Here is a 27,437-nt window from a genome sequence, read left to right on the forward strand (position 1 = left end):
ATGAGGGGCAGAGATGAAAGGGGCTGAGGCCCCGAGAAGCCTGGCTGGACTCCATGACCACTGGTGACTGTGAAGGCACTGGGTGAGGGCCTCAGGGGCCGCGGACAGACTGCCTGGTGTGTGGAGGAGAAGAAGCCAAGAGCCCCACCACTCCCAGGTCTGGGCTTGCTGAAAACGGACATACTCAGACAGCCCTACGCTGCATCTCAGTGCCTCACTGTGACCCGGAGCCCCGCTGTCCTCCCCAAGGAGTCACCTCCCTCCCGTGGCAGCCTCAGTGGGACTCCCTCACCCGCAGCTCCTTCCTGTCCTCCCCTGAGGCCCCCTCTGCAGTCCTGAGTCATGGCAGCAACAGCTCCCTGCACTTGTGGAGATGCCCCGTTCCTGACCCCACTCATGGAAACTGGCAATGCCTGGACTCGAACCGGCTCCTTCACCCATTCCATCCCGTGCTCACCGTACCAAGCAGTGTGCTGGGCCCTGGTGACACTCACCCTCAGCCCGCCGGCTCGAATCAAAGGCATCCTAGGAAGCAGTCAGGGAGAAGCACCCTCAAAGGAGGCTGTGGACGATCAGCTCAGAAGAAGCAGCTTAACCCCCTGGCAATCAGTTCCATGCCCTTCTCAGCCCAGCCCAGCCCAGCTGGGGACAACACCCCTGTGGGTCACTCATTCCACAAGCGTGTGCTCACCGCTTCGGCTTGCATACTTCTAGGGACACGGAGGTCACCACTTGTCAATTTACCCATCCCGTCCCTGGACAGCCGTGACTACTAGAATGTGTTCCAAACTGGGCTGAGCCCTGCCTGCCTACAGCTCCCTGCTTTGCCCTTGCTCTGGAGACACACCCCAGCAACCCAGCTGCCAACCCCCACCAACCAGAAGCCCTCCTTCTCTAGGGCCCCAGACCAGAGGTGGATTTGCAAGCATGGTGACCTATGACCTCCAAATAAGGTGTGTGAGTCTGGGAAGGGAAGGGCAGGGCTGGGGGCGGGGGGGGGGGGGGGGGGAGTGTGGGAAAAGTCTTGTCTAACTCAACAAGTCCTGGATTCTCCCTGTTTACCTGTGAGTCACCCCCAAACTAGGCCAAACCAGTCCACAAGCTTACATGCTAGCAAGTCCATGCTGCGTCACGCAGGCCCACTCAAGTCCCAGGCCCACAGTCACACAGCCCCAAAACACACAGACAAACCCAGCCAGAAGCACACACAGCCACCAAGAGACACGCACACAGAGACAGAGACACAAAAGACAGATAGAAACACCACCACCACCACCTCCCAAGACACCCGTGTTGCACACACTCCCGGTGCAGCCACGAGCTCTCGTTCCTGTGAACACACAGGCACAGGGCAGGCACGCGTACCTCACACATTCATTCCCACGTGTGGCCCCGGCTGGACTCCACCCTTCCCACATTTGCCAGCTCTGACCCAGCGACCCCTCCTGCCGACAGAGGACTTGAAGGACGATGTCCCCGGAGGCCACCTCCTTCCTGTCTGCAGAGGCCCCAGTCTTCCACCCAAATCAATCATTTATCCACCAGGGACTGAAAGTAGCCAGGAAAGCTGGGTACCTGTGGCACGTACCTGTAATCCTAGGTACTTAAGAGGCTGCCATCTGAGGATCGTGGTTCAAAGCCAGGCCAAGCAATCTCCAATTAACCAGCAAAAAGCCAGAAGTGGAGCTGTGGTTCAAAGCCAGCCAGGGCAAGAAAGTCCGTGAGACTCTCATCTCCAAATAACCACCAGAAAACTGGAAGTGATGCTATGGCTCAAGTGGTAGAGTGCTAGCCTTGAGCTGAAGAGCTCAGGGACAGCGCCCAGGCCCAGAGTTCAAGCACCATGACGGACAAAACAACAACAACAGAAAGCTCAGGGAGAGTGCCCAGACCCTGAGTTCAAGCCCCAGTAGCCCCTTCCCCTCCCCCCCCCACAAATAGCCAGGGAGTGGCACCCTGGGTCCCTCTAGCCCAGACTGCTACTCCTTCCCCTACCCCTGCCCCATCCAGGGAGAAGACCTCCTGTCTCTCTAGCTCCTCTATCTCGGAAAACAGGTTCCAGAGCTGTAGTAGAAACCAGGGTTCGAATTCTGACTCCTTCACAGTTGACTTGTAGGTAAGTGGCAGGATTTTAGTTTTCCTACAATAATTAGGTAGTAGTGGAACTGTTTTGAGGGTTAAATGAAATTACACATAGTAAGCAAAGCACCGATGACAAGCCCCCACCAACACCATTGGAAACTCCTCAGAGCCCTACCAGAGGCCCAAGGCCCCTTCCTGGTGGAGTTTGGGTGCTCCCATGTGAACCCTCCTTACTGAGTTTTGAGGGATCTATACCTCCCCATGAACCCTCAAGGCAGATATAGAAACGTCATTTCAATATAAACTAAAACTCAGGCTTAAACAAGACACCAATGGCTCACACCTGTAATCCTAGCTACTCTGGAGGCTGAGAGCTGAGGACCATGGTTCGAAGCCACCCAGGACTGGAAAGTCTGTGAGCCTCTTATCTCCAATTAACCACCAAAAAGCTGGAAGCGGAGGTGTGGCTCAAGTGATAGAGTGCTAGCTTTGAGCAAAAAAAAAAAGTTCAGGGGCAGCATCCAGGCCCTGAGTTCAAGCCCCAGACTGACCATAAACAAACAACCCAGGCTTGGGAATCTCCGCACCTCTTCCTGTGGCCGCCAGCACAGAGCCAGGCAGAGTAATTACTGCTGCCACTGGGGTGTAATTAATAAGCATCCCTGCTATTTTGGCAGCTCAACTTTCTGGAGTTCAAAGCATGTTCCTTTAACTACCTCCTCCTTCTTCATCTCCGGCTACCAAATCCACTCAATAACTCAAGGCTCAGAGAAGTTAAGCAACTTGCCCCAGGACACCCAGCACCTTGGCTAGGTGCCTGTTCCCAGGCTGAACAGATCTGGGGAGTGGTGGGTTGGGGCTGAGGAGAAGGTGACCTCCTTCCCCCCCCCACCCCCTTCATCTGCCCATCCTGTGATAAGATTTTTCCCTCTTAGGGCAGGCAGGGGAGGAGGGTACCAGTGGTGGGTTCTAGGAGGCGGCTTGCGGATGAAGGGAGGAAGAGGAAGCGAAGTCGGAGGAGTAGCAGGGTCAGCTCACACTCACGGTGTCAAATGAGTGGCTGGATAGATCCAAGAGGGGGTGGCCACACCCGGGTCCTCTCCCGCCATCTCAGCCCCTGGGCTCATCGCTACTCACCGGCTGTGTGTAGCCTTAGGTCTCCAGCCTGCCTGGAGCTCCTGCCGCTGGGCCTCACTCCCTTGGAACCGTGGGGCTCTCAGCCGGGGCTCCAGGGCTGGGTTGGTTGGGCACTCGGTGATGGGGCGGGGCCCTTGGGGAGGCTCCTGCCAGCCCCTGGATTCCTCAGGGCTGCAGAGGTGGGGAGCTGGTCGGGCCGGTTCCTGGCCCTCCTTCCCCGGTGCGTGCTCACACCCCTGCAGGGTGATGGTGAGGTGGTAGCGGGCCCTCCTGGCAGAGGGGCCTGTGTGTAGGGTCTGTACCTCTGACTGTGCTGGCCCTGGGGTGTCGGGCTCGCCCTTTGCTCCCTCTGCCATGGGGACGGCCAGCAGGCGGGGCGGCAGGGGCGCGTCTTCCAGGTTGCCCGGTTGCCCCGGGCTCCCGGGGACGTCTGGTGCCGTAGGGAGGGACCTCGGGTAGGTGCAAGCTGGGGATCCCTGTCCCGAACGTGGAGGGGCAAGTTCTGGGCAGGAAAGGTGAACAGGCTCTCCTGGGGCCAGCGGGGGTGCCAGGCTGCCGGGCCCCAGGGAGGCATGGTAGGCCAGGTCGCAGGCACTGCCCACCGCTGGCCGCTGTAGGCGCCCCAAGGGCTGAGTGGCTCTCGGTGAGACATGTCCTCGATTCTGAATCCAGGCCCGAAGGTCCCATTCCGAGTGGCTCTGGGTTTGGACCTGGTGAGAGCGGAGGAAGGGATATGGTGAGGATGCGTCTCCCTCGCACCCTCTAGAACATGCCGGACACCCGGGCTGGCTCCTTGCTGCAAGGGGAGCTGAATGGACCAAGGCTCGCAGGACTCGGAGTGGACAGCGAGAGCCCTCGGCTCCCAGGCCCCACCGGGCCTCCAGGCCTGGCTCTGTCCTCTCAGCCTGCCGGCTCAGCTCCCGGAAGGCCCATTGCTGCTTGCACAGCGCCCTGGATCAGGGGCTACAGGGACATTCCTGCTTCAGGAGTCCATGGCTCTGTCTCTCCAGGCCACCAGAGGGCCTGCAGCCACCTCCCTGCCTAAAGTTCTCAAGACATGGCTGGAAGGAGGCATAGAAATAATCTGGGGGCATGCGTGGTGGAAGCGGGGGCCTGGGGACTCCTGAAATTTGGACACCTGAATACACCTGCTTTCTTCCCTGGGGTCCAGCCTAGCTGTGGGAATGTGAGGGAGGGGCTCAAGATGCCACACCCATATGACACTGGTTCCCCAAACTACCAGTTCTCAGGGATGGGCTTGGGTCCTTGGCAAGAGGAGCCAAATCTGGGGACAAAATTCCCTTTGTCCAGGAGGGCCCCTGAATCCCAATCTGTGTGTGTGTGTGTGTGTGTGTGTGTGTGTGTGTGTGTGTGTGTGTGTTGGGACTGGGACTTTAACTCAGGGCCTAGGTGTTGACCCTTAGCTTTTCCCATTCAAGGCTGGCACTCTACCGCTTAAGCCATACCTCCACCTCCACCTTTGGCTTTTTTGCTGGTTAATTGGACATAAGAGTATCATGGATTTGTCTGCCGGGCTGCCTTCAACCTATGTTTTTCAGATCTCAGCCTCGTGAGTAGCTAGGATTACAGGTATGGACCACCGGCGCCCAGCTCCCAATCACTTTCCTTGACTCATCTATGAAACACCCAGTCTCCCATTCCCTAGGCACCAGACATCTCGTGAGACCGGGAAGCTGCATGGGCAACGTGGGGACCCAGACAGAGACGGCCCAAGCCTCAACCCCCGTTCTGCTACTTGCTAGCAGCAGTAGCAGCAATAGCAATAGCAAGGCCACAGGTGTCTCCGCCTTCCCGTGAGTGCCTCCTTGGAGGTCTGTGCAGACTTGTTGAGATAATCCATACCAACAATGAGTACTCAACGTAAGTAATCAATTGTGGTTTGGGGGACCAAAGGGAGCCACCTTGAGCCTGCTTGAGCCCCTTAGAGGATGTCACTGTCTGACTCATGGCTCAGGTCCCCACCACTGAGGGGGGCCTGTAGCCATCTGTAGTCAGTTTAAGACTCAGGCCTACCAACACTTGCAAGGGGCCATGTCAGGAAATGACGAAAGGAGCTAAATACAGAGATCAAGGGGGTGGTGAGAAGGGGACCCCAGGAGCAAGGAAAACTAGCATTAATTAGAAAGTACACATTGGCTGAATACTCAGACCCCATGCTGGATGTTTTGCATTTATTATGTCATTTCTCCCCACAATCCCAGGAGGCATTCTTGTGCCCCTTTTGCAGATGGGAATACTAAGGTCACAGAGGGAATCTGTGACAGAGGGAAGATCAGTCCATCGTCTGACTGGAAAGTCGGGATTCCAGAGTCCTACCCAGCCCTCCGGAGCTTTTACCCCCACCCCCTCCGGGTTCCATCCTACCTGCAGGTTGACACTGCTGGCGCTGTCCTGGCTCTGGGCAAGGTCAGGGCAGCTCTGGCCACCCCAGGGCCTGAGAAAGAAGCCAAAAGAAAAAGAATGAGCATCCTCACCCAGTTCCCACACCACTATCCCAGACTCCAGCCCCCTCCCTGCCTCTTCCAGTAATAGCTGCTCAAATCTCTGGGGAAGTGGCAGCCTCTACTGCTCTTTCCCTGGGCTGGTTGCCTCATTCCTAGAGGCAGAGAAAGAGACAGGTAAGCTAGAATCAAATTAGGGTCAGGAAGGATGACATTGATCAAGAGGCACTGTACCCATAAACTGACATGCTGAATCAAAACTCCTATGTACAAGTTCAAAATAATAACAAAAATTTAAATAGTATATTTTTTAAATGAGGCCTGGGCCTGTGTGAGGGCCAAAGTGCAGAGACATAGGATTGGGATGACTTTACCATGTCTGCTGAGAGCCTCCTAAATGTCAGACTTAGCACCAGATTTTGTGCCTACGTGTGTGTGCGTGTGCGTGTGTGTGTGTGTGTGTCCGTGTCCACATGCCAGTCTTGGGACTTGAACTCAGGGCCTGGGCATTGTTCCTTAGCTTTTTGGGGGGCATTCTACCAGTTGAGCCACAGCTCTACTTCTGGCTTCTTGGTGGTTAACTGGAGATGAGAATCTTGTGGACTTTTCTGCCTGGGCTGGCTTTGAACCACAATCCTCAGATCTTAGCTTCCTAAGTAGCAAGGATTATAGGTATGAGTCACTGGTTCCTGGCATCTACCTGGATTTTAAGCCTAATAACAATCACAGCAGGTGGATACAGTGCCCTCCATTTTACCGGTAAGAAAACCGAGACCTAGAGAAGCAAAGTGACTTGCTCAGATCCACCAGGCTAGTGCGCCTTAGTGTGGGGACACGGGGATGGACCGTCGCAGGCCAATTCTTGGTTGGACACTGCTGCACTAGTAGGGACAACACAAAGAAAGTGCCTGGCTGCCCCCTCAGGCCCCCTCCCTGGGCACAGCAGGAGTCAGAGGCCCAGACCTCCGCGGGGGTCCCATTCCCACAGCTGGTAAGCTTTGATTCCAAATGCACACACAGCCAGCGTCATCAGGCGGGCCCTTCAGCCTCTCCCCTGCTCTCCTCACTCCTGCCTCACCTGTATGTGGGGAAAGGGAGAAGGGCAGCTGGGCCCATAGGGCAGGTTGCTTCCAGACAGGCTAAAGGCAGAGGGTGTGTCTACCAGAGGACGGTGGGCCGGGCCCTGGCAGGGAGTGGGTACCCTGGGGCACTCAGGCTTCCAGGCTAGGCCCTCCTCTTTGTAGGGTGAGAGAGTAGTACAAACCCCTCCCCTCAGTCATCCCCGACCACACCTCATCTCTCCCAGGGCAGCCGGGTGAGGACAGCTGTGTCATGATAAGATCAAGACAAATTGCCTGGTAACTGTATAGACATACAAACACCCCATACCTGACAGTGCACCCACATTTGCTGCCCAGATAGGGCCTGGGAGCTACCGGGACCCTCTCAGATTCTTACTCTCCCGCTCCTGGCCATTGGGCTCAGCCATCCACAGGGAAGTTTCCTTCCTTCCAATCAGATATCAGCTACCCCAGATAAACTCAGAGGGGTGAAGCAACCTGCTGAAGGTCACCCAGTGAGGCACCCGGGGCTAGAAGCCTGAGCCCTCCGGGTTGAAGTCTGGCCATTTCCCAAACGACAGAGTTTCAGGATTTGAGGTCTGGAGGGGAACTGTGGAAATGCGTACCCCAACTCCACCACTTCCAACTGTGTGGCTCCAGGCAGGCGACTTCGCCTCTCGGAACCTCCATTTCCGGATGTGAATCACTGGAAATACCTGCTTCCTAGGGCTGCCATGGGGATTACATGAGACAATCCAGGTTAACCACGAAGCAAGTGGCAAATAAAGCTTTATTGTTATTGCATTCTAGAGCTTTTCTGTAGGTGCAAGATGACAGGAGGACATCTCTGCGCAGCTTCTAAGGGCAAAGGCAATGCAATCCAAGGCAAGCCCGGAACCTGTCACTCATGACAAATGGAAATGGAGACCAAAGGGACATTGACCTGTGATGTCAGAATCAAAGTCCACAGCGACAGGAGGAACTACCACATCTGCCTTTAATTTGTCTTTAAACAGGGGAGGAAACTGTCCACAGGCTGCTTGTCTGACTTCGGAAGTTATTAAAGATTGTTTTTTTCAAGGTTTAAAAGAGCACAAGGGGTTTCCACAGTTCACAGATCTCAAATCGTGATACACTGACCCACATGTACTGTTGCTCAGAGGTAAGAATACATGCTGATTTGAACACATGATATTCTAACACACATACACACACACTCACGCTTACACACTGGGCAGCCCACCAGCCTTTCTCATTCTCCCCTCACCTATCCCGGGATCTGGCCACCTCTGAGGTCTCCTTTCCCCTGCGCTCCTTCCGGACCCCTAGTCCAGCGAGGAGCTGGGCCAGGCGGGCCCCCAGGCCCCTGCGCCGCTTAGTCATGGCGAGAGCCAGGCCGGGGGTTCGGGCTGTGGGACACGCGTTGGCCGGGGGCCACCCGGATCCGCTGCCCAGGTGGAGAAGCGCCTCCTCCGGCCCGCCCCCCTGAGTTAACACCCGCCCGCGGGCCGTGGGCGGGGCCGGCGCCCTGCGGCACTGGGTGCCTCCCCCCCACACCCCGCGCCCCTCCTCGCCAGCGGGCCGTGGACTCTGGGTCAGAGTCTCACGCCCAGCAGTCACACGCCCAGCTCCACGCTCGATCCCTTGCTCTCTGTTGGGTCCGCACTGTTTGCTCAAGCTTCTGAAACATGCTCGGGGCTGACAGTGAGCGAAACCTCCGAGCTGTGCAAAGAGGGTCACGAAAACCGGGGTTCGGTTTGAGGGCGGGGGGGGGGGGGGCGCCGCTGGGGGGCGGGGCTGAGCGGAGGGAGCCGGAGTGCGAGGGCGGGGCCTCGCTGCAGGGAGGGCCAAGGAGAGAGTGGGCGTGGTCTCTCCGGAAGGGGGCCTGGGGAGTGGGCGTGTCCTCGTCAGGGGCTGGGGGCATGGGCGTGGCCTCGTCGGAGGGCCCCGGGGAGTGGGCGTGGCCTCGTCGGAGGGCCCGGGCGGAGCGGTAATGCCGTGATGAGGGTGGGCTGGGAACCCAGGGAACCCACCCCGCGAGGGGTCTGTGTCCTGGAGCCACCTTAGGCAGAGAGGGAATGTCGCTCCGCTCTGCTCTGCAACGGGGTGGAGAAGCCGCTGGCGGGGGGGGGGGGGGGGGTGGCGGGCGGGAATCAGCTCCTTGTTCAGTCCTGGGCCTCCTGCCTCCTAGGCAGAGCCCCTCCCGCCATGCCTTGTGCATTTGCTGCAGGGACCCAGTCATCAGAAGTGGAACTAAGGGCTGGGGAGATGGCCTAGTGGCAAGAGCGCTTGCCTCGTATACATGAGGCCCTGGGTTCGATTCCCCAGCACCACATATACAGAAAATGGCCAGAAGTGGGCACTGTGGCTCAAGTGGCAGAGTGCTCGCCTTGAGCAAAAAGAGAAGCCAGGGACAGTGCTCAGGCCCTGAGTTCAGGACTGGCCAAAAAAAAAAAAAAAAAAAAAAAAAGAAGTGGAACTAAGGCTCCAGCCTTGGGCGGAAAAGGCTGAGGGACAGGGCCCCGAGTGCAAAACCAGTATCAGCAAAAAGAAATACAGAGGGAGGGAGGGAGGGAAGGAGAGAGGGAGGGAAGGAGGGAGGGAAAGAAAGAGGGGCTGGGAATGTGACTTAGCAGTAGAGCGCTTGCCTAGCATACATGAAGCCCTGGGTTCAATTCCTCAGCACCACATAAACAGAAAAAGCCAGAAATGGCGCTGTGGCTCAAGTGGTGGAGTGCTAGCCTTGAGCAAAAAGAAGCCAGGGACAGTGCTCAGGCCCTGAGTCTAAGCCCTAGGACTGGAGGGAGAGAGAGAGAGAGAGAGAGAGAGAGAGAGAGAGAGAGAGAAGGAGGGAGGGAGGGAGGGGGGCACAGGGAGAAGGAAAGGAGGGAGGAAAGGAATGGAGCAAGTGTTCTGTCCTGGGCAGCACAGTCTGCACCTGGCAGAGTCCTGGAAGGACTATCCACTAAGGAGTTCAGATGGCACTGTCCCAGATAAGTAACATGTAGGAAATGGAGCCCAAAACCAGCCCAGGATACATGACTGCAAGCTCCTGTCTCACACACAGGCTCTTCCAGGCCGCTTCCCCTCGCCTGCATCCAGGTGAGGTATAAGAATTATCAGTCGCATAGAGGCTCAGAAGACCCCCAACTCAGCTGTGGGGAAAATCTTTAATTTCTCTTCACCCCTTCTCCCCAGGGCAGTCTTGAGGGGATACTGGCTTGAGTGCTCAGGCTAGCTGTTTGCCCTGAGATACAGAGGCCATGTGGACCTTGTCCACATCCCAGCCCACCTGCTGCTCTGATGGTGCTGCCACAAGATCTAGTGCTCCCTGGTGCCACTGGGTGAGGTAAGTGAGAGATGCCAGTGACAGGTGGGTCCATGCTAGGCCACAGGGCCAAGGGGCATGCAGCTGAAGGTGCTAAGGGACACGACTCGGGCAGAAGCTGCCCTGGAGGTGCTGGGCCCTCGTGTGCAGGCGCAGGTGGATCTTGAGGTTGCTGGAGCTGCTGAATCACTTGTAGTACATCTGATAGGAATGGACATGGGTATCAACTCTACCCTTTGGGCTGGATCAGGATCTCCCGCATCTTGAATACATTCCTCCATACAGTTCCCTGTCAAATGCATGCCCCGAAGCTTTTCCTAGTGATTTCTGCCTGAGACCACAGTATCTGGTCCACAGGAGCCATGCAGACTCAGGTTAGTGTCCTTCTTTTACTCTGTGTATCTTTATAGAAGTCACTTCTCTCTGAGCCTTACTGAAAACATATGGCCATTAATTCCTAGTCTCATGATTAGGATAGACTGAATGGGATCATCACACAGAACTTTACTTCTGAGGCTGCAGCATTGGTGGGTACAATCAGCATTTTTTGGGGGGTCCCACATAGTCTTCCCCAGGAGGTCTTGGGGCAGCATGACTTGGTACTAGAACAATTTCTATATTATGGAGAGAAAGCTGAGGCCAGAGGGTAAAGCCACGAGTCAAAGGTCACACAGCAAGTTGGAGGAGAGGCTGGGATTTGCACACAAGTCATCTGATCCCATAGCCTACACAGAACAACTCCACTGCTCTAATTTCTGCCCCTGTAAATGGAGAATCCCTGCTTTTTGACCTCCTGAGGAATGAGGTCAGGCTCCAAGAGGGAGGGACCCATTGATCCAAGGTTTTCCTACTTAGGTTCTTTGCATATACTGCATTCTTAACTTCTATGAGAACCCTGAAAGGCCAGTCAGTAATGGGTATGTATTCCTTGGGATCCTCAAGTTCATTATCTCCTGTTCACAGTCATATGAATCTATTCCTTCCTCCAATATCACTCATTCCTAAATGGAAGGGTCATTTTCACACACACACACACACACACACACACACACACACACACTTTCCCCTACCACTTCCCACCCTCTGTGTCCATCTCTACTTGCACAGGAGGATTGGAACCAAGGCTCAGGGGCCTAGAAGTCATGAGGCTGCGGGGTGCAGGGAGTGGGAGGTCTTACCAGGCACTTGTGGGGCCGCTCTCCAGTGTGCACCAGGTGGTGCTTCTGCAGGTGAGCCAGCTGGGTGAAGCTCTTCAGGCACAGGGCACACTGGAATGGACGCTCCCCACTGTGCAAGCGCAGGTGGACCTGAGCCAGGTGAGTGAAATGCTGCCAGCTGCAGAGAGCCCCCAGAAGGGCCTGGGGTTCTCTCCAGATCTCTGTAGGACCCTTTACTGAAATCTGAGCCTCTCTCTCTCTCTTTCTCACCTTCCTAGAGGCCCAGCTATCACCCCCAGGATGCTTACACTCTTTCTTCGAGAAGCTAGGAGGGCAAGGAGGCCAGGCAAGGGGTATCCAAGTATCAGTGCTCCTCCAGGTATGAGCGCATACCAGCAGCATTGGTATCCCTTTAGGAGGATGTTAGAAATGCAGAGGCCACGTGGGTACTGATGGCTCACACCTGTAATCCTAGCTTCTCAGGAAGTATCTAAGGTTCCCAGTTCAAAGCCAGACTGGGCACAAAACCCCATGAGACTCTTATCTCTGATTAACTACCTGAAAACGGGAAGTGGAACTGTGGCTCAAAGTGGTAGAATGCTAGCCTTGAGCAAAAGAGCTCAGGGACATAGCCAGGCCCTGAGTTCAAGCCCCATGATAGACAATAACAAAAAAAGAAATGCAGAGGTCTCGCTCTAGACCCCACCCACCCACCCAAGTCACAACTCAGGGCCTGGAGCCTAGGAATGTGCATCTTATTGGCCATCCAGGTAGTGTGACATTTGTTAAAGTTTAGCAACTGCTGCACATCAGTAACTATAACTTGTTCTCAACTTTGGCAACTAACTTCTGGACTTTGCTAATACCAAGTGACACAGCCATTAGTGCCCCCTGCTGGCTGATTCCAGCAATACTATCTTACCTCACCTGGGCTGATCTGTGGGGTCCCACTTGACAAAGGTTTTCAGTCTGTGTCTAATACTCACCAAAATATAACTACTCCACCATCTTCCCTTCAAAAACAGTAAAGATCCTGCACTGATGGGCCATGCCTGTAATCCTAACTACTCAGGAGGCTGAAGATCGTGGTTCAAAACCAGCCTCGGCAGGAAAGTCTGTGAGACTCTTATCTCCAATTAATCACAAGAAAACCAGAAATGGCACTGTAACTCAAAATAGTAGAATGCTACCCTTGAGCAAAAAAGTGTAGGGACAGTGCCTAGGCCCTGTGTTCAAGCCCCACAACAGACCAAAAACAATGCACAGTAAAAAGACTTGGCTGGGAATCCAGAAAGTGTTGTGTCCAGGAAAAGGGACTTGTACTAAACATTAAGTGACCATTAAATCACAACAGTTTTGGGAAAACCCTGTCCATTAGGAACCTCAGTTTCCTTATTTTTATCTTAAATGAGATGATCTCATAGACAGTATTCTAGGACAGAAAGGATTTTCATGAATAGTTCTTTTCCTCTCCTATTTATTTATTCATTTAGTGCAGGTCTTAGGGCTTGAAATCAGAGCCTGGACACTGTTTCTGAGCTTTTGTGCTCAAGGATAGTGCTATACCACTTGAGCCACAGCTTTACTACTGGCTTTTTATGTGTGTGTGGTTAATCTGAAACATGTCTCATGGACTGTCCTGCCTGGGCTAGCTTTGTAGCCTGAGGTAGCCTGGGCTATCTCGGATCTCTGTTTCCTGAGTAGCTTGGATTACAGACCTGAGCCACTGACACTCAGCTATTTATTTATTTATTTATTTTGCTAGTCCTGGGGCTTGAACTCAGGGCCTGAGAACTGTCCCTGAGTTTCTTTTGCTCAAGGCTGGCACTCTACCACTTGAGCCACAGCGCCACTTCTGGCTTTTTCTGTTTATGTGGGTCTGAGGAATCGAACCCAGGGCTTCATGCATGCTAGGCAAGCACTCCACCACTAAGCCACATTCCCAGCCCTATTTATTTATTTATTTATTTGAGCTGAAGGATTTACTGTGTTACCCAGACTGACCTCCGACTCTTGAACCTAAGCCATCCTCTATTCTGAGTACAGGGACTATGGGTGTAAGCCTTTCTACCCAGCCAAGGACCATTTTATCCTGCATTTCTACTCAGCTGAACTTCAAGGTCACTTGGCCCTAGAGGCTGCCCAGGACTTGATTCTAAATGCAGGGTTGGAGTTAGGAGGGACCATGGGAGGGCTAAGGGGGTCAGCAGGGAGGCAGGTACCTTGAGGTTGGAGAGCTGCCCGAAGCTCTTGCTGCATACATTGCACTCGTAAAGGATTTTGCCATTCTTTTTCTTTAGTGGGTAAGGAAGGGCTGTGGTGCCTGCCCGGGCCTGTTTTCCTGGAGCCGCCAGGCCAGCTTGTGCAAGCCCTGGGTTGGGAGGGAAAGGTCTGGAGTCTAGATACCAGGCCTGTGAGGACAGGGTCCAGCCAGAGGCTTGGGAGGCCCCTGGGTAGAGAACACGAGTTTCCCCCAAGGCACTGGGATGCCCTGGCTCCATGGTTGTCATCGGCATGCTGAGTGCAGATGTGGTGGGGTAGAGGGTCTCTCGGGCTACCAGGAAGAGATGGGGATGTTGGACAGCAGGTAGAGACCCATAGGTGAACCGGTATGGTAGAGGTAGGAGAAGTGGGTACTCAGGATAGAAATGGTGGAGGTGGAATGGGAGCTCCTTGGAGATGGGGGCCAGAGGGGGACAGGGACAGAGAGCCAGAGAGCTAGGGGTCCTTCTTTTCAGCCCGGGGGCTGGGAAGCAGTTGTTGTGAGGAGGAAAGGATGAACAGGGGGCTCCGTGGCTTGCTCTTTCCTCCTGGCTTGCCATCCTGTCCCTGCTCCGGGAGTTCGTGGCTGTGGGTTTGTCATCATCGCTGGAGCTGCCATGCGGTGCGGGTGGCTGGTAGACTGAGCAGGGAAAGGAAAACAGTTTGGTCTCCACAGTCTCAGGTGAAGACCCATCTCCCCTACAAAACGGCCCCGCTGAGCTAGGCTCCAGCGGCTCACGCCTGTAATCCTAGCTACTCAGGAGGCTGAGATGTGAACACTGCTCTTTGAAGCCAGCCAGGGCAGAAAAGCCCATGAGATTCTTATATCCAGTTAATCTCAACTCCAGTGGTAGAGCTCTAGCCTTGAGCACAAAAGCTCAGGGACAGCACCCAGAACATGAGTTCGAGTCTCAGCACTGGCACACACACACACACACATACACACCAAAAATCGAGTGAAGATCCTAGCAAGTAATATACGGTTTGGTATTTTTCCTTTTAGTATTTTTTTCTTCTTTTGTTTTTGCATCGCTGGGGATTAAACTCATCACCTGTCTCACTGTTTTTTGTTTTTGTTTGTTTGTTTTCACCAGTGCTGGGGCCTAAACCCAGGTCCTGGGCACTATCCCTGAGCTTCTTTTGCTCACGGCTAGCGCTCTACCAATTGAGCCACAACACCACTTGCAGCCTTTTCTTTTTTTCTTTTTGGCCAGTCCTGGGCCTTGGACTCAGGGCCTGACCACCATCCCTGGCTTCTTCCCGCTCAAGGCTAGCACTCTGCCACCTGAGCCACAGCACCCCTTCTGGCTGTTTTCCATATATGTGGTGCTGGGGAATCGAATCGAGAGCTTCATGTGTAGGAGGCAAGCGCTCTTGCCACTAGGCCATATTCCCAGCCCCACTTATAGCTTTTTCTGGAGAGAAGAAACCCGTGGACTTTCATGCTTGGGCTGGCTTTGAACAGGAGTCCTCAGATTTCAGCCTCATGAGTAGCTAGGATTACAGGCTTGAGCTCCCAGCCCCCTGCTTGAGATCCTACTTTAAATAATAAAAATGGTTCTAGAATTTGAGCTCAGGTCCTCTTGATTGCTTAGGCAAATAAGTGCCTTACTAGTTCAGCTATGGCCCCAACTCTTTTTGCTTCTAGTTTTGCTCTTAGATTGGATTGTGAGCTTTTGTCAGGGCCAGCCTTGGGATCCTCTTGGCCTGTGCCTTCCAAGTAACTGGGATTACAGGCATGCACCACTATGCATGTACCACAGGCACCCCCCCCCCCCCGAGATTTCCCTTTTTAATGGGTGAATAAGTAGGCCTCAGGGATGTGCCCAAAATTATGGAACAGAAAGGACAGTTTCCTGACTCTCAGTCAGTGCTCTTAGATTCTTCCAGCCCAAACATTCTAGGCAAAACTTATCCCCATCTTCAGTGACTGGCTATATTTATTCTGCTTCCTATCCACCAGTATTACCTCCTTGAAAGGCCCCAGATCCTCAGGCCAGAACTTCAGGTCAAAGTAGAAATAAGGTGAGAGTCAGGCTCTGTGCTCACTAGGGATACTGAGCCACTTCCTCCATCCTGGAACCCAACTGTGCCCTTCCAAACCTCTGCCGAAGAACATATCCAGCCCCGTGCCCTGGCTTACGCATGCCTGAGGCATCCTCTCCGAGATCCTTCCGGGTTACACCGAGAAGTGCTGGCTGCAGAGAACACAGGAATGGATCCAGGGCCTGGGGAGAGGTCAGCAGGTCAGACCTGGCTGGTACCCCTGGCAAGGGGCACAACCAGGGACACAGGATGGGCCATGAGCACACACTGTGTCTGGAAGTGGTCTGCGGGTGGGGGGAGATGTGGAGGGCTGGGCAAGGCGCTTAGGAACTGGAATATATGGGTCCCGTACGTAGATGGCCCCACCCCTAGTTTGGTTTCCAAAGAGGAGAAGCTGGCTCTTGTCACATGGCTCCTCTCCCCTCATCCAAAGGTTTATTTTGTTCTCCCCCACTCTGGGGCTGCATTTCACACACACACACACACACACACACACACACACACACACACACACACCTATTTTGTTCTCTCTCCCAACCCCACTCCTGATCACCCTGGTCCTCAGCATATCTCAGACTATCTACTGTGTGTGTGTGTGTGTGTGTGTGTGTGTGTGTGTGTGTACATGCCAATACTGAGGCTTGAACTCAGGGCCTTTCCCTTATCTTTTTCACTCAAGCCTGGTGCTCTACTACTTGAGTCTCAACTCTTCTTCCCGCGTTTTGGTGCTTAGATGGAGATAAAGGTCTCATAGATGTTACTGCTCAGGCTGGCTTTGAACCCCAATTCTCCCTCACATCTCAGCCTCCTGAGCAGATAGGATTATAGGCATAAGCCACCAGTGCCTGGCTTATCATGTTGCTTTGAACAGGGTAAACTTGGGGGGAATCTGCATCCAAGTCTGTTAAGCCCCATAGAATGCCAGCCTCTCACTAAAGCCCAATGCAGTGATCACACCAGCCAAGTCCTCTCCCCACTCCTGTTTTTTTGGTGCCAATACTGGATCTTGAATTCGGGCCCTCAAGTTCTCCCTTGGCTTTTTCTTTTTTTTTTTTTTTTTGGCCAGTCCTGGGCCTTGGACTCAGGGCCTGAGCACTGTCCCTGGCTTCTTTTTGCTCAAGGCTAGCACTCTGCCACTTGAGCCACAGCACCACTTCTGGCCATTTTCTGTATATGTGGTGCTGGGGAATCGAACCCAGGGCCTCATGTATATGAGGCAGGCACTCTTGCCACTAGGCCATATCCCCAGCCCCTCCCTTGGCTTTTTCTGCTCAAAGCTGATACTCTACTACTTGAGCCACAGCTTCACTTCTGGCTCTTTGGTGATTAATTGGAGATAAGAGTCTCATACTTTTCTGCCCGAAATGTCTTCGAACTGTGATCCTTATATCTCAGCCTCCTGAGTAGCTAGGATTACAGGCGTGAGTCTCTGATGCTTGGTAACCTCTCCTCTTCTAGAGTCTGCAGGAAGGTCTGGGTCCTTGGGGCATGGGGCAGGATCTTTTAAGACATAATCCCCATGATGTGTGTGGTCTAAGTGTTATTCCGAGCCAGGGAGATGGGGACCCTCCTCCTAACACCACCTCCTACCTTGTGTGGACTGCTCTCAGAGAGAAGGCTGGGCCCCACCCTACCTTGTCACCTGTAGTTCTGGAAGTCTAGGCTGGGGAACACAAAGCCCTCTGTTTCCCCCCACCCCCGGGCCTTGATCTCATGCCAACAACCCCATTGTACAGTTGGTTTTTCCTTCATTCCCTACTACCTGTTGAGAAGACAGATTCATCAAGGTGAGCTGTGAAGATCCTCTGGGTAGGGGCTTGGGTTCTAGGACTTGCTCGCCTTCTAACATGCTGTGGGACCATGAGCACTTTCCCAGATGGCCTCAGTTTCCCTACCTGAAAAATGGAGGCTTAGTTACTGTGAAAGGCCTCTCGGTGCTGACAGAAAGGAATGATCACTCCTGCCAGATGCAGAAAGGGGATGCAGTCTCCAATTGGAGACTGACCAATCAGAGGTGAGTAGGAAGAGAGGTGGCTGGAGACGACCAGAACGTCCTCATGGAAGCTCGGAGAGAACATTCCAGATTCTTCAGGACCACCCTTTCCCTGAGGGAGATCCACACTGCTACTAGTCAGAGGCCTTCTACCATGCAGGCTCACTCGGATGGCTTTTTGGGATAGCTAAAGAAACTTCAGGCCAGGCGTCGGTGGCTCACGCCTGTACTCCTAGCTACTCAGGAGGCTGAGATCTGACGGTCATGATTCAAAGCCAGCCTTGGCAGAAAAGTCCCCATGAGACGCTTAACTCTGATTAACCATTCAAAAACTCAAAATGGTGATGTGGCTCAAAGTGGTAGAGCACTAGCCTTGAGCAAAAGAGCTCAGGGGCAGCGCCCAGGCTCTGAGTTCAAGCCTCACCACTGACAGGAGAAAGAAACTTCAGGGCCATCACCCAGCCTGTCCCAGGTTCCATCCTCGCCAGTAAGGAAGCCTGGGAGGGAGAGAGAGCGGAGAGTCCCCTGAGCAGCCCTGCAGGAGAACACTCCCTGCCCCAGTGCTCAGCTCAGTCAGCACCTTGCGTCTCTGCCACCTTCATCTGAGACCACCCAGCACGGGAGTCATCCCAAGTGATTGGATGGCCGGAGTCACCATCCCCTTCCTCTTCTCAGTCACCACCACCCAGTCCTGACCCCCAGTCACCCCGAAACCCTCACTTCAGTGGCTCAGGCCTCCCAAACCTTCACTCCCCTACCTTACCTCAGATCTCCAATACCTTGATCTGAAGGTGGCTTGGGCCCAGTTCTTCTCTGGCTGTGCAGCAGCCTTCTCTCACCAGGGGAGGGGGGAAGGTGGGAAAACAGGCAGCAGTGCAGGGGCTGAGGCCCTAGTGGATGTGAAAGATGACAGGAAGATGCTACATTTGAAAGTTCTCCTAAACAGGAAGAGAGGCAGGCAGGCATGGGGGCCTTGTGAGATCTGATTGGGGGAGCCCTCCCCCAGCCTTTGCCTCTCCCTGGCAGGTCCACAGGACAATTGCTGGGCTAGGAACTAGCATTTCAGGGTGCATGAATATGTGTCAGGGCTGGTAGGGGGACTGTCTTTGTTCTCTGAGCAGGAAAGGGACAGAGTAGGGTTCCATAGGCTGAAGTTGGGGGGTCTTTGTGGGGATGAGGGACAACTGAGAGAGAAATGGGCAGTGACCGTGACAGGCAGGAGCAAGAACAGGCAAGATGGTGACAGAAGAGGCAGACAGGATTGTCAGCAGGAATAAGAACAGGCAGAGACAGGTACCTATAGCTTATGCCTGTGATCCTTGCTACTCAAGAGGCTGGGATCTGAGGATCGTGGTTTGAAGCCAACCTGGGGAAGGAAAGTCTGTGAGATTTTCCTGGAGAAATGGCTCAAATGGTAGAGCACCACCCTTGAGCAAAACAGCTAGGGAAAGCCAGGCACCACTGGCTCTCACCTATAATCCTAGCTACTCAAGAGGCTGAGATCTGAGGATTGCAGTTTGAAGCCAGCCCCTGGCAGGAAAGTCTGTGAGACTCTCACCTCACCAGCACCAGAAGTGGCGCCATGGCTCAAGTGGTAGAGTGCTAGTCTTGAGCAAAAAGGAGCTCAGGAACCAGTGCCCAGGCCCAGAGTTTGAGCCTCAGACCAGGAAACAACAACAACAAAGCTAAGGGACAATGCCCAGGCCCTGAGTTCAAGCCCCAGTACTAGAATGCACACCACACACACACACGCACACACACACACACACACACACACACACACACACACACACACACACACACACTGCCTCTTTTTGGAGAAGCAGCAGTATACCAGGATTTAAACTCAAGGCTTTGGTTTGGAGAGGAACGCATTCTACCACTTGAGGAAAGTCTCCGGCCCCTTTTTCTTTGTATTATTTTTTAGATAGGGTCTCATTTTTTGGTTTTGTTTTTACAGGACTTAATTCTTCTACTTATGGTCTCTCAAGTAGAATAGCTGGATAGCTGGGATTAAGGCACCATGCTAGGCTTTTTTTTTGTCAGTCCTGGGCTTGAACTCAGGTCATAAGCACTGTTCCTAAGCATTTGTGCACAAGACTAGCACTCTACCACTTGAGCCACAGTTTCACTTCCAGCTTTGTGGTGGTTAATTGGAAATAAGAGTCTCATGGACTTTTCTTCCCAGGCTGGCTTTGAACTACAATCCTTAGTAAGTCTCCTGAGTAGCTAGGATTACAGGTGTGACACTAGAAGTGACTTTGCCAGTGACACAGTTCCATTATTCCCAGGAACATGAGAAGGTATGTCATTCTAGGGCCTCTCCCAAGTTCTTGAGTGTCTGCGCCACGTGTCTAACAGTCTTCATCAGTCATCAGCCTGCCCACGTGGCCTGGAATGCACAGAGACATCTCAGACCAGCTGCCATGGTTATGGGGCATGCCCTGGTGTTTCCCTGCCAGCGCAGGCCTGAGGCTGACACTCACTGCCACCGTGGCCTCCATCCCTTCCTGTGATGACCATGTACCACTTAGCTGATCACTACACAGCTGGGAGCCTGTCAGGTACAATGAGCACTAGCTACTCATTTTAGTTGCTTGGGTCAGGTTTTCTTGGATGCCCAAGAAGGTTTTCAGGAGGGGGAGAGGGGAGGGAGAAAGGAGCTCCCGCTGTAAATCCTAATGGCCAGGTCCTCATCCCAACCTCTCTCCTCCAGCACACTGTAGGGCAGGCAGGAACCAGGCCAAGCGGATATCCCGCCCACCCTGTGGATTCCAAGCCCCTGGCCCTGAGGTGGCGGGTCACTAGGGGCACCACTCGATGAATGGTGAGGTTCCAATCTGACTTCCGAGTTTCAACCAAGGTTAGTGAAGGAAAGAAAGGGGTTTAGGATGGGCACTGGTGGCTCACATCTAGCTACTCAGGAGGCTGAGATCTGAGGATCCCAGTTCAAAGCCAGCCCAGGCAGGAAAGTCTGTGAAACTCATATTTCCAATTAACCACCAGAAAACAAGAAGTGGTGTTGTGGCTCAAAGTAGTAGAGTGCTAGCCTCAAGCAAAAAAAAAAGCTCAGGGACAGTGCACAGGCCCCAAGTTCAAGTCCCACTACTGAGGAAAAAGAAAGAGAAGAAGAAGAGGAAGAAGGAGGAGGAGGGGGGGAGGAGGAGGAGGGAGGAGGAGGAGGAGGAGGAGGAGGAGGAGGAGGAGGAGGAGGAGAAGGAGAAGTTGTTGTTGGTTAGAGAAGGCTTTCAAGTCTCTGCTCAGTTGGTTTTATTTCTTCTTTTTTTGCCAGTCCTGGGGCATGGACTCAGGGCCTGAGCACTGTCCCTGGCTTCTTTTTGCTCTACCACTTGAGCGACAGCACCACTTGTGGCTTTTCCTGTTTATGTGGTGCCGAGGAATTGAACACAGGGCTTCCTGCGTGCAAGGCAAGCACTTTGCCACCAAGCCATATTTCAAGCCCTTTTCTTTCTTTTTTAGAGGTTGAATTTTGGAGTCTTTATTGGAGCGCTAGAGGTCTGCAGGCGGCCAATTACAAAGACCTGCAGTCTCTGCTCAGCTGGTTTTGAAGGATGCTTCTTAGGGTGGTCCTGGCTGACCTAGTGTGTGTCCTCTGTCTCTGTTTCTATCTCTCTGTGTGTGTCTCTCTGTCTCTTTGTTTATCTGTCTCTCTCTCTCTCTCAGTATTGGCTTTGAATCTAGGACTTCATACTTTCTAGGCAAATGCTCTACCACTTGAGCCATACTGCCAGACCTTTTTGCTTTAGTTATTCTTCAAATAACAAATTCATCACTTTATGCCCTGAGCCTGGACTGCAATCCTCCTATTTATGCTTCCCACAAAGCTGGGATGAAAGGTGTAAGTCACCATGTCCAGGTTTTGTGTGTGTGTGTGTGTGTGTGTGTGTGTGTGTATACTAAGGCTTGAACTCAGGGCCTGGGTACTGTCCCTTAGCTATTTTGCTCTGCCACTTGAACCACAGCTCTACTTCCAGCTTCTTGGTGGTTAATTGGAGATAAGAGTCTCATGAACTTTTCTGCCCTAGTTGGCTTCAAACTGCAATCCTCAGATCTCAGCCTCCTGAGCAACTAGGATTTCAGGCGTGAGTCACCAGCACCCAGCTCTGTGTGTGTGTGTGTGTGTGTGTGTGTGTGTGTGTGTGTGTGTGTGTGTGTACTGATCCTAGGGCTTGAACTCAGGGCCTGGGCTCTGTCCTTGAATTTCTTTTGCTCAAGGCTAATGCTCAACCAGTTGAGCCACAGCTCCACTTCTAGCTTTTGAGTAGTTTAGTGGTAATAAGGGTCTCACAGACTTTCCTGTCCCAGGCTGGCTTCACAATCCTCAGATCTCAGCCTCCTGAGTAGCTAGGATTCCAGATGTGAGCCACCATACCCGGTCCCAGCCTCTAGATCCTGCCTGTGATCCAAGCCTGGCTCTCTAGCCTTCTCATCCCTTCTAAATTCCTTTTGTCCTTAAGTTCTTTAGTAGCTTTGAGGCTTGAACTCAGGGCCCAGGTTCCATCCCTGAAATTCCTTTGGCTCAAGGCTAGTGCTCTACCATGAGAGAGCCACAGCTCCACTTCCACCGTGTGTGTGTGTGTGTGTGTGTGTGTGTGTGTGTGTGCGCGCGCTTTTTTGAAGATAAGACTCTTGTGGGCTTTCCTGCCAGGGCTGGCTGTGAACTGTGATGCTCAGATCTCAGGCTCCTGAGTAGCTAGGGTTATAAGCGTGAGCCATGGGCACTTGACTAAAGTGCTGTTTTTATGCAAACATAGAATTATACAATAATACATTGTTCTGCTGCTTTTTCTATTTATTTATCTTATTTTATTGTCAATCATGAGCAATCTTGAACTCTGGGCCTGGGCGCTGTCCCTGAGCTCTTCAGCTCAAGGCTAGCATTCTACCATGTGAGCCACAGGTCGGCTTCCATCTGCTGCTTTTTCTTAGCCTTCAGCCTACTGTGGCAATTATTTCACTCCATGTACAGCTACATCTGCCCCCTGCTTTTTCCTTACTATTTGGTGTTCCGTTGCAGGGCCTGCCGTATTGATTGCCAGCTGTATATCAGGCAGTAAACTCATTTCTAGGAACCTTGCTCAAAGGAATTTGACCAAACCTTAGCACTTGCAGTGAAGCTATGGGAAAATTTGCTGAAGGGTGCAGAAAGTTGGAAAGTTGGAAAGAAAAGAAAAATTTACAAACATCAGGGCTTGTAGCTAGTAGGTTAGGTGTTTGGGGGGTCAAAGCAGAGCTAGGGGGGTTAGTTTGGCTTGGGCTGAAAGTAATAGAGGTAATGAAACAACAGCCGAAGCCCCACTTCCTCCCTGTGAGCCTCAAATCCTCTTCCAACCTGGAGGCCAGCCGAACTCCAGCAGGCTGAGCACATGGGGTTCTACTGACCTTTTTTGTGGGGGGGGGGGGGTCAAAGGGCATGAACTAGGGCCTAGGCACTGTATCTGACCTCTTTTGCTCAAGGCTAGTAGTGCTGTACCAGTTTGAGCCACAACTCCACTTTCAGTTTTCTGGTGGTTAATTGGAGATAAGAGTCTCAGGACTTTCCTGCCCAGACTGGCTTTAAACCATGATCCTCAGATCTCAGCCTCCTGCGTAACTAGGATTACAGGTGTGAGCCATCAGTGCCCAGCTCCTACTGCCCTTTTGAAAGGCACCAGGTTGGATGGGGGTGAGGGGGCCTTGGCTTGCTCTGAGGGAAGAGCCATGTGGGATACAGGGGGGAGGCTGAGGTTGGGGGTGCTCCCCATTGCTCTGCCCTGCGGTTGACACCTCCCTCCCCTTGCCTGACACCCTCTTGCTTATCTCCTCAGCAGCCCAGCTGTCAGTCTGTCAGCTGCGCCCGGGTGGACCTCAGCCTTCACACCCCAGGGTGGTGAAGAGATCTGGCGATATGGCTATCCTGCTGTCACATTTGCACAAGGACCTGAAGACTCTCTGGTCTTCCTCCACACCCACTGTGGCCTTGCAGTCCTTCTGTAGGCAAAAGTTCAGCTAAGTCTTCCAGTGACAAGCAGGGTGCCAATGGCTCATGCCTGTAATCCTAGCTCCACAGACATATGAGGACCTCAGTCCAGCCTGGCAGGAAGTTCCATGAGATTCTTATCTCCAATGAGCCACAAGCCACCAACAAGCCAGAAGTGGAGCTGTGGCTCAAGTAATACAGTGCTAGTCTTGAGCAAAAAAGCACAGGGACAGTACCCAGGGACCCAGGTTCAAGCCCCAGGATCAGTACATTAAAAAATATATTTAAAAATTTTTAAAGGGGCTGGGAATATGGCCTAGTGGCAAGAGTGCCTGCCTTATAGACATGAAGCCCAGGGTTCCATTCCTCAGCACCACATATATAGAAAAGGCCAGAAGTGGCGCTGTGGCTCAAGAGGCAGAGTGCTAGCCTTGAGCAAAAAGAAGCCAGGGACAGTGCTCAGGCCCTGAGTTGAAGACCCAGGACAGGCAAAAAGAAAAAAAAAAAAAGGCCAGAGATCACAGGTGTGAGGCATGAAGGGCTGTGTTTGTGCTGAGGATGGGGGACCTGACCCACCTGCTCCAGAGTCAAGGATTCTGAGTGCTGAGAAGGCCAAGGGTAGCTCTTCCCTCTGCCATGGCTCTGTCACAGGACACACATTTCTAGGCCTGGCAGGTGTCCATCACAGGGAGGAGGCAAAAGGAACCTGAACACTTTGACCACAGGCTTCCCCAGGCAAGAGACTAACCAGGGACAGGTTAATAGAAATGATGCCAGTTGTACTAGAAGCCCCTGTAAGCCCTCTTTGTTATTCTTCCTGTGGCACTCGGGTATTTCCGGTGATAGCGAAAGGCCCCAAGGTCATCCACACTGGGTTTGACTATCTGTCAACTAGAGACCCGCCCTGGCTTCCGTTTCCATGTCTACAGGATAGGAAGGCAAAGCGTATAGCATCTGGGAGTGGAAGGGAGGGGTCCTAGAGGCTGTCACAGGCTGGGAAGATGAGGACCAGATGCATCCTGTTGGGGTTCCTTCCTGGGAGTTTCGGGGATGGCCTTGCGGCTCCAAACCTGCCTCCTGAGGGATGCCAACCGCTGCCCCCGGGGGAAAGCCAAGCAGCAGGACCTGCCAGCCACAGCCAAGCCATGCTTTCTCAGTGGTGCGCAGAGGGGCCCACTGGGACCCCAGCGTGGCCTGCTTTGTCAGCACAGGTGACAGAGGTGGAAATAGTGTCACTTGCTCTCCAGGAGTGAGGTCCCAGTCTAAAGCAGGAACTTCAGCCAATTTCTGATCAACCACACTCCAGGCTTTTGCTCAGTACAGTTGCCATCCTCCCTGGCACTGCTCTAAACACACACACACACACACACACACACACACACACACACACACACACACTATGTATACTCACATGCAGGGGTTTGGGGAACCAAGCCAGCCCCTAGTATCTGAAGCTCATTAGACTCAGTCTCCTTTTAGCTACCCCAAGTCTCCCAGCCAGGCTCTGGTGACTCATGCCTATAATCCTAAACTACTCAGGAGGATGGAATGCTGAGGATTGAAAAAAAAAAAAACCCCACAAAATAAACAAACACGTGATTGTGTCTCCAAAACAACCAGCCGAACCAGGCTGAAAGTGTGGCTCAGGTGGTAGAGCACTAGCCAAGTACCAGATATGCTATTTGGTTTCTAGCCCTGAGTTCAAGCAAAACAAAACATAAGCAAAACAAAATCACACACACACACACACACACACACACACACACACACACACACACACACACCCCAAAACTCCATTAGGGCCTAAGGATCAAGAAGTGTAAGAAGGGGGGCTGGGGATATGGCCTAGTGGCAAGAGCGCTTGCCTCGTATACATGTAGCCCTGGGTTCAATTCCCCAGCCAGAAGTGGCGCTGTGGCTCAAGTGGCAGAGCGCTAGCCTTGAGCAAAAGGAAGCCAGGGACAGTGCTCAGACCCTGAGTCCAAGGCCCAGGACTGGCCAAACTGAGACAGGGGGCTGGGAATGTGGCTTAGTGGTAGAGTGCTTGCCTAGCATGCATGAAGCCCTGGGTTTGATTCCTCAGCACCACATACACAGAAAAGGCCGGAAGTGATGCTGTGGCTCAAGTACTAGAGTGCTAACCTTGAGCACAGAGAGGCTCAGGGACAAAGCCCAGGCCCTGAGTTCAAGCCCCAGGACTGACAAAAAAGAGACTGATACAGTGTGGGTCACCTCACCTGGACTGTGGCAGAGAAACCACCACACTCAGTGTTCCAAAGGCTTCCGTGGCTCCCAGATCCTCTGGCTTCCCCTAAGAGGCCTGCTCTGATGCATCACCGCTCATCCCACTTCTAAAACGGGAGCAAGAGAATTACTATGTGCCAGGCACTGGTGGCTCACACCTGCAACCCCAGCTACTCAGGAGGCTGAGGTCCGAGGATCACGGTTCAAAGCCAACCCAGGCAGGAAAAAAATCTGTGATATTTTTCTCTCCAATTATCTACCAGAAAACCTAAAGTGGTTCTGTGGCTCAATGTGGTAGAGCTCTAGCCTTGAGGAAAAAGAACTTAGGAACAGTGCCCAAGCCCCAAATTTAAGCCAGCCCCAGGATGGAAGGGGGGAGGGATGGGGGACTGGCGCTGGTGGCTCACACCTGTAATTTTAGCTACTCAGGAAGCTAAGATCTGACGATCATGGTTTGAAGCAAGACTGGACAGAAAGCTCCAGGTGAGGCTCTTATCTTCAATAAACCACTCAAAAACCAGACGTGAGGGGCTGGGGATATGGCCTAGTAGCAAGAGTGCCTGCCTCATATACATGAGGCCCTGGGTTCGATTCCCCAGCACCACATATACAGAAAATGGCCAGAAGTGGCGCTGTGGCTCAAGTGGCAGAGTGCTAGCCTTGAGCAAAAAAGAAGCCAGGGTACAGTGCTCAGGCCCAGAGTCCAAGCCCCAGGACTGGCCAAAAAAAAAAAAAAGCCAGACGTGATGCTGTCGCTGAAGGCTCAGGGAGACTGCCTAGGCCCTGAGTTCAAGCCCCACAACTGGAGAAAGAAAGAAAGAAAAAGAAAGAAAGAGGGGGGGGAAGGAAGGAAAGAAAGAAAAAGAGAAAGAAAGAAAGTGGGGCTGGGGATATGGCCTAGTGGCAAGAGTGCCTGCCTGCCTCATATGCATGAGGCCCTGGGTTCGATTCCCCAGCACCACATATACAGAAAATGGCCAGAAGTGGTGCTGTGGCTCAAGTGGCAGAGTGCTAGCCTTGAGCAAAAAGAAGCCAGGGACAGTGCTCAGGCCCTGAGTCCAAGCCCCAGGATTGGCCCCCCCCCCCAAAAAAAAAGAAAGAAAGAAAGTTACTATGGTCAGGTGCTAGTGGCTTATGCCTGGAATCCTAACTATTCAGGAGGCAGAGATCTGAAGATCACAGTTCAAATCCAGCCCAGGCAGCAAAGTCCTTGAGATACTTATCTCCAATTAGCAAAAAGCCAGAAATGAAGCTGTGGCTCAAGTGGCAAAGCACCAACCTCAAGTGAAAAGTTAAAGCACCTAGCCCCTGAGTTTAAGCCCCCAGTATTGGCACAAAAATAGAAAGGTATGTGTCACTAGCCTTGATTGTGTTTTCAGGACACTTTCAGGAAATCTCCAGAAAAGTTCCCGGAAGTTCTGGATTGCATAGATTCTTGGCCAAGGGTGAGTGGGGGCCGTGGAATGCAGACAACTCTTGGTTCCGGCTTTGTCAAAGAGCTAACGGACTCTAGCAGGGCCACTAAGTTGCTTGCTTAGTTTCCACATCTTAAAATGGTTAGGCACAAGAGAGGCTGGGCTTCCTTAGCTCAGGCCTGTAGTCCTAACTACGCAGGAGGCTGAGATCTGAGGATCAGGGTTTGAAGCCAGCCAGAACAGGAAAGATTCTTCTTCTTCTTTTTTTTT

The 27,437-nt window shown here is 53.0% G+C and overlaps 2 protein-coding genes across 4 annotated transcripts in view; both read right to left on the minus strand.

Annotated features, from left to right (window-relative positions):
* Crybg2 (crystallin beta-gamma domain containing 2) overlaps positions 1 to 8,213 on the minus strand; it is a 29,940-nt gene extending 21,727 nt beyond the window's left edge. The window contains exons 1-3 of one of the 3 annotated variants that reach the window (XM_048350578.1): positions 8,010 to 8,213; positions 5,605 to 5,674; positions 3,220 to 3,929 (exon numbers count right to left, since the gene is read on the minus strand). In XM_048350578.1, coding sequence (XP_048206535.1) covers positions 3,220 to 3,929; positions 5,605 to 5,674; positions 8,010 to 8,125 — 896 coding nt within the window. In that variant the 5' untranslated portion in view covers positions 8,126 to 8,213. Of the gene's footprint in view, positions 1 to 3,219; positions 3,930 to 5,604; positions 5,675 to 7,368; positions 7,429 to 8,009 lie in introns of those variants that run through there. The other 2 variants (XM_048350580.1, XM_048350579.1) reach the window with 2 other exon arrangements.
* A 1,662-nt stretch (positions 8,214 to 9,875) lies between these two features.
* Znf683 (zinc finger protein 683) lies at positions 9,876 to 17,427 on the minus strand. Its single transcript, XM_048350581.1, has 5 exons — positions 17,298 to 17,427; positions 15,633 to 15,717; positions 13,450 to 14,129; positions 11,249 to 11,377; positions 9,876 to 10,271 (listed from the first exon to the last, which is right to left on the minus strand). Exons 1-5 carry the CDS (start codon positions 17,382 to 17,384, stop codon positions 10,257 to 10,259), a joined length of 996 nt encoding a protein of 331 aa, XP_048206538.1. The 5' UTR covers positions 17,385 to 17,427; the 3' UTR covers positions 9,876 to 10,256.
* Between the last annotated feature and the right edge of the window lie 10,010 nt (positions 17,428 to 27,437).

This window comes from Perognathus longimembris, chromosome 7 (genome assembly GCF_023159225.1).
Source record: "Perognathus longimembris pacificus isolate PPM17 chromosome 7, ASM2315922v1, whole genome shotgun sequence".
NCBI classification, from domain to species: Eukaryota; Metazoa; Chordata; class Mammalia; order Rodentia; family Heteromyidae; genus Perognathus; species Perognathus longimembris.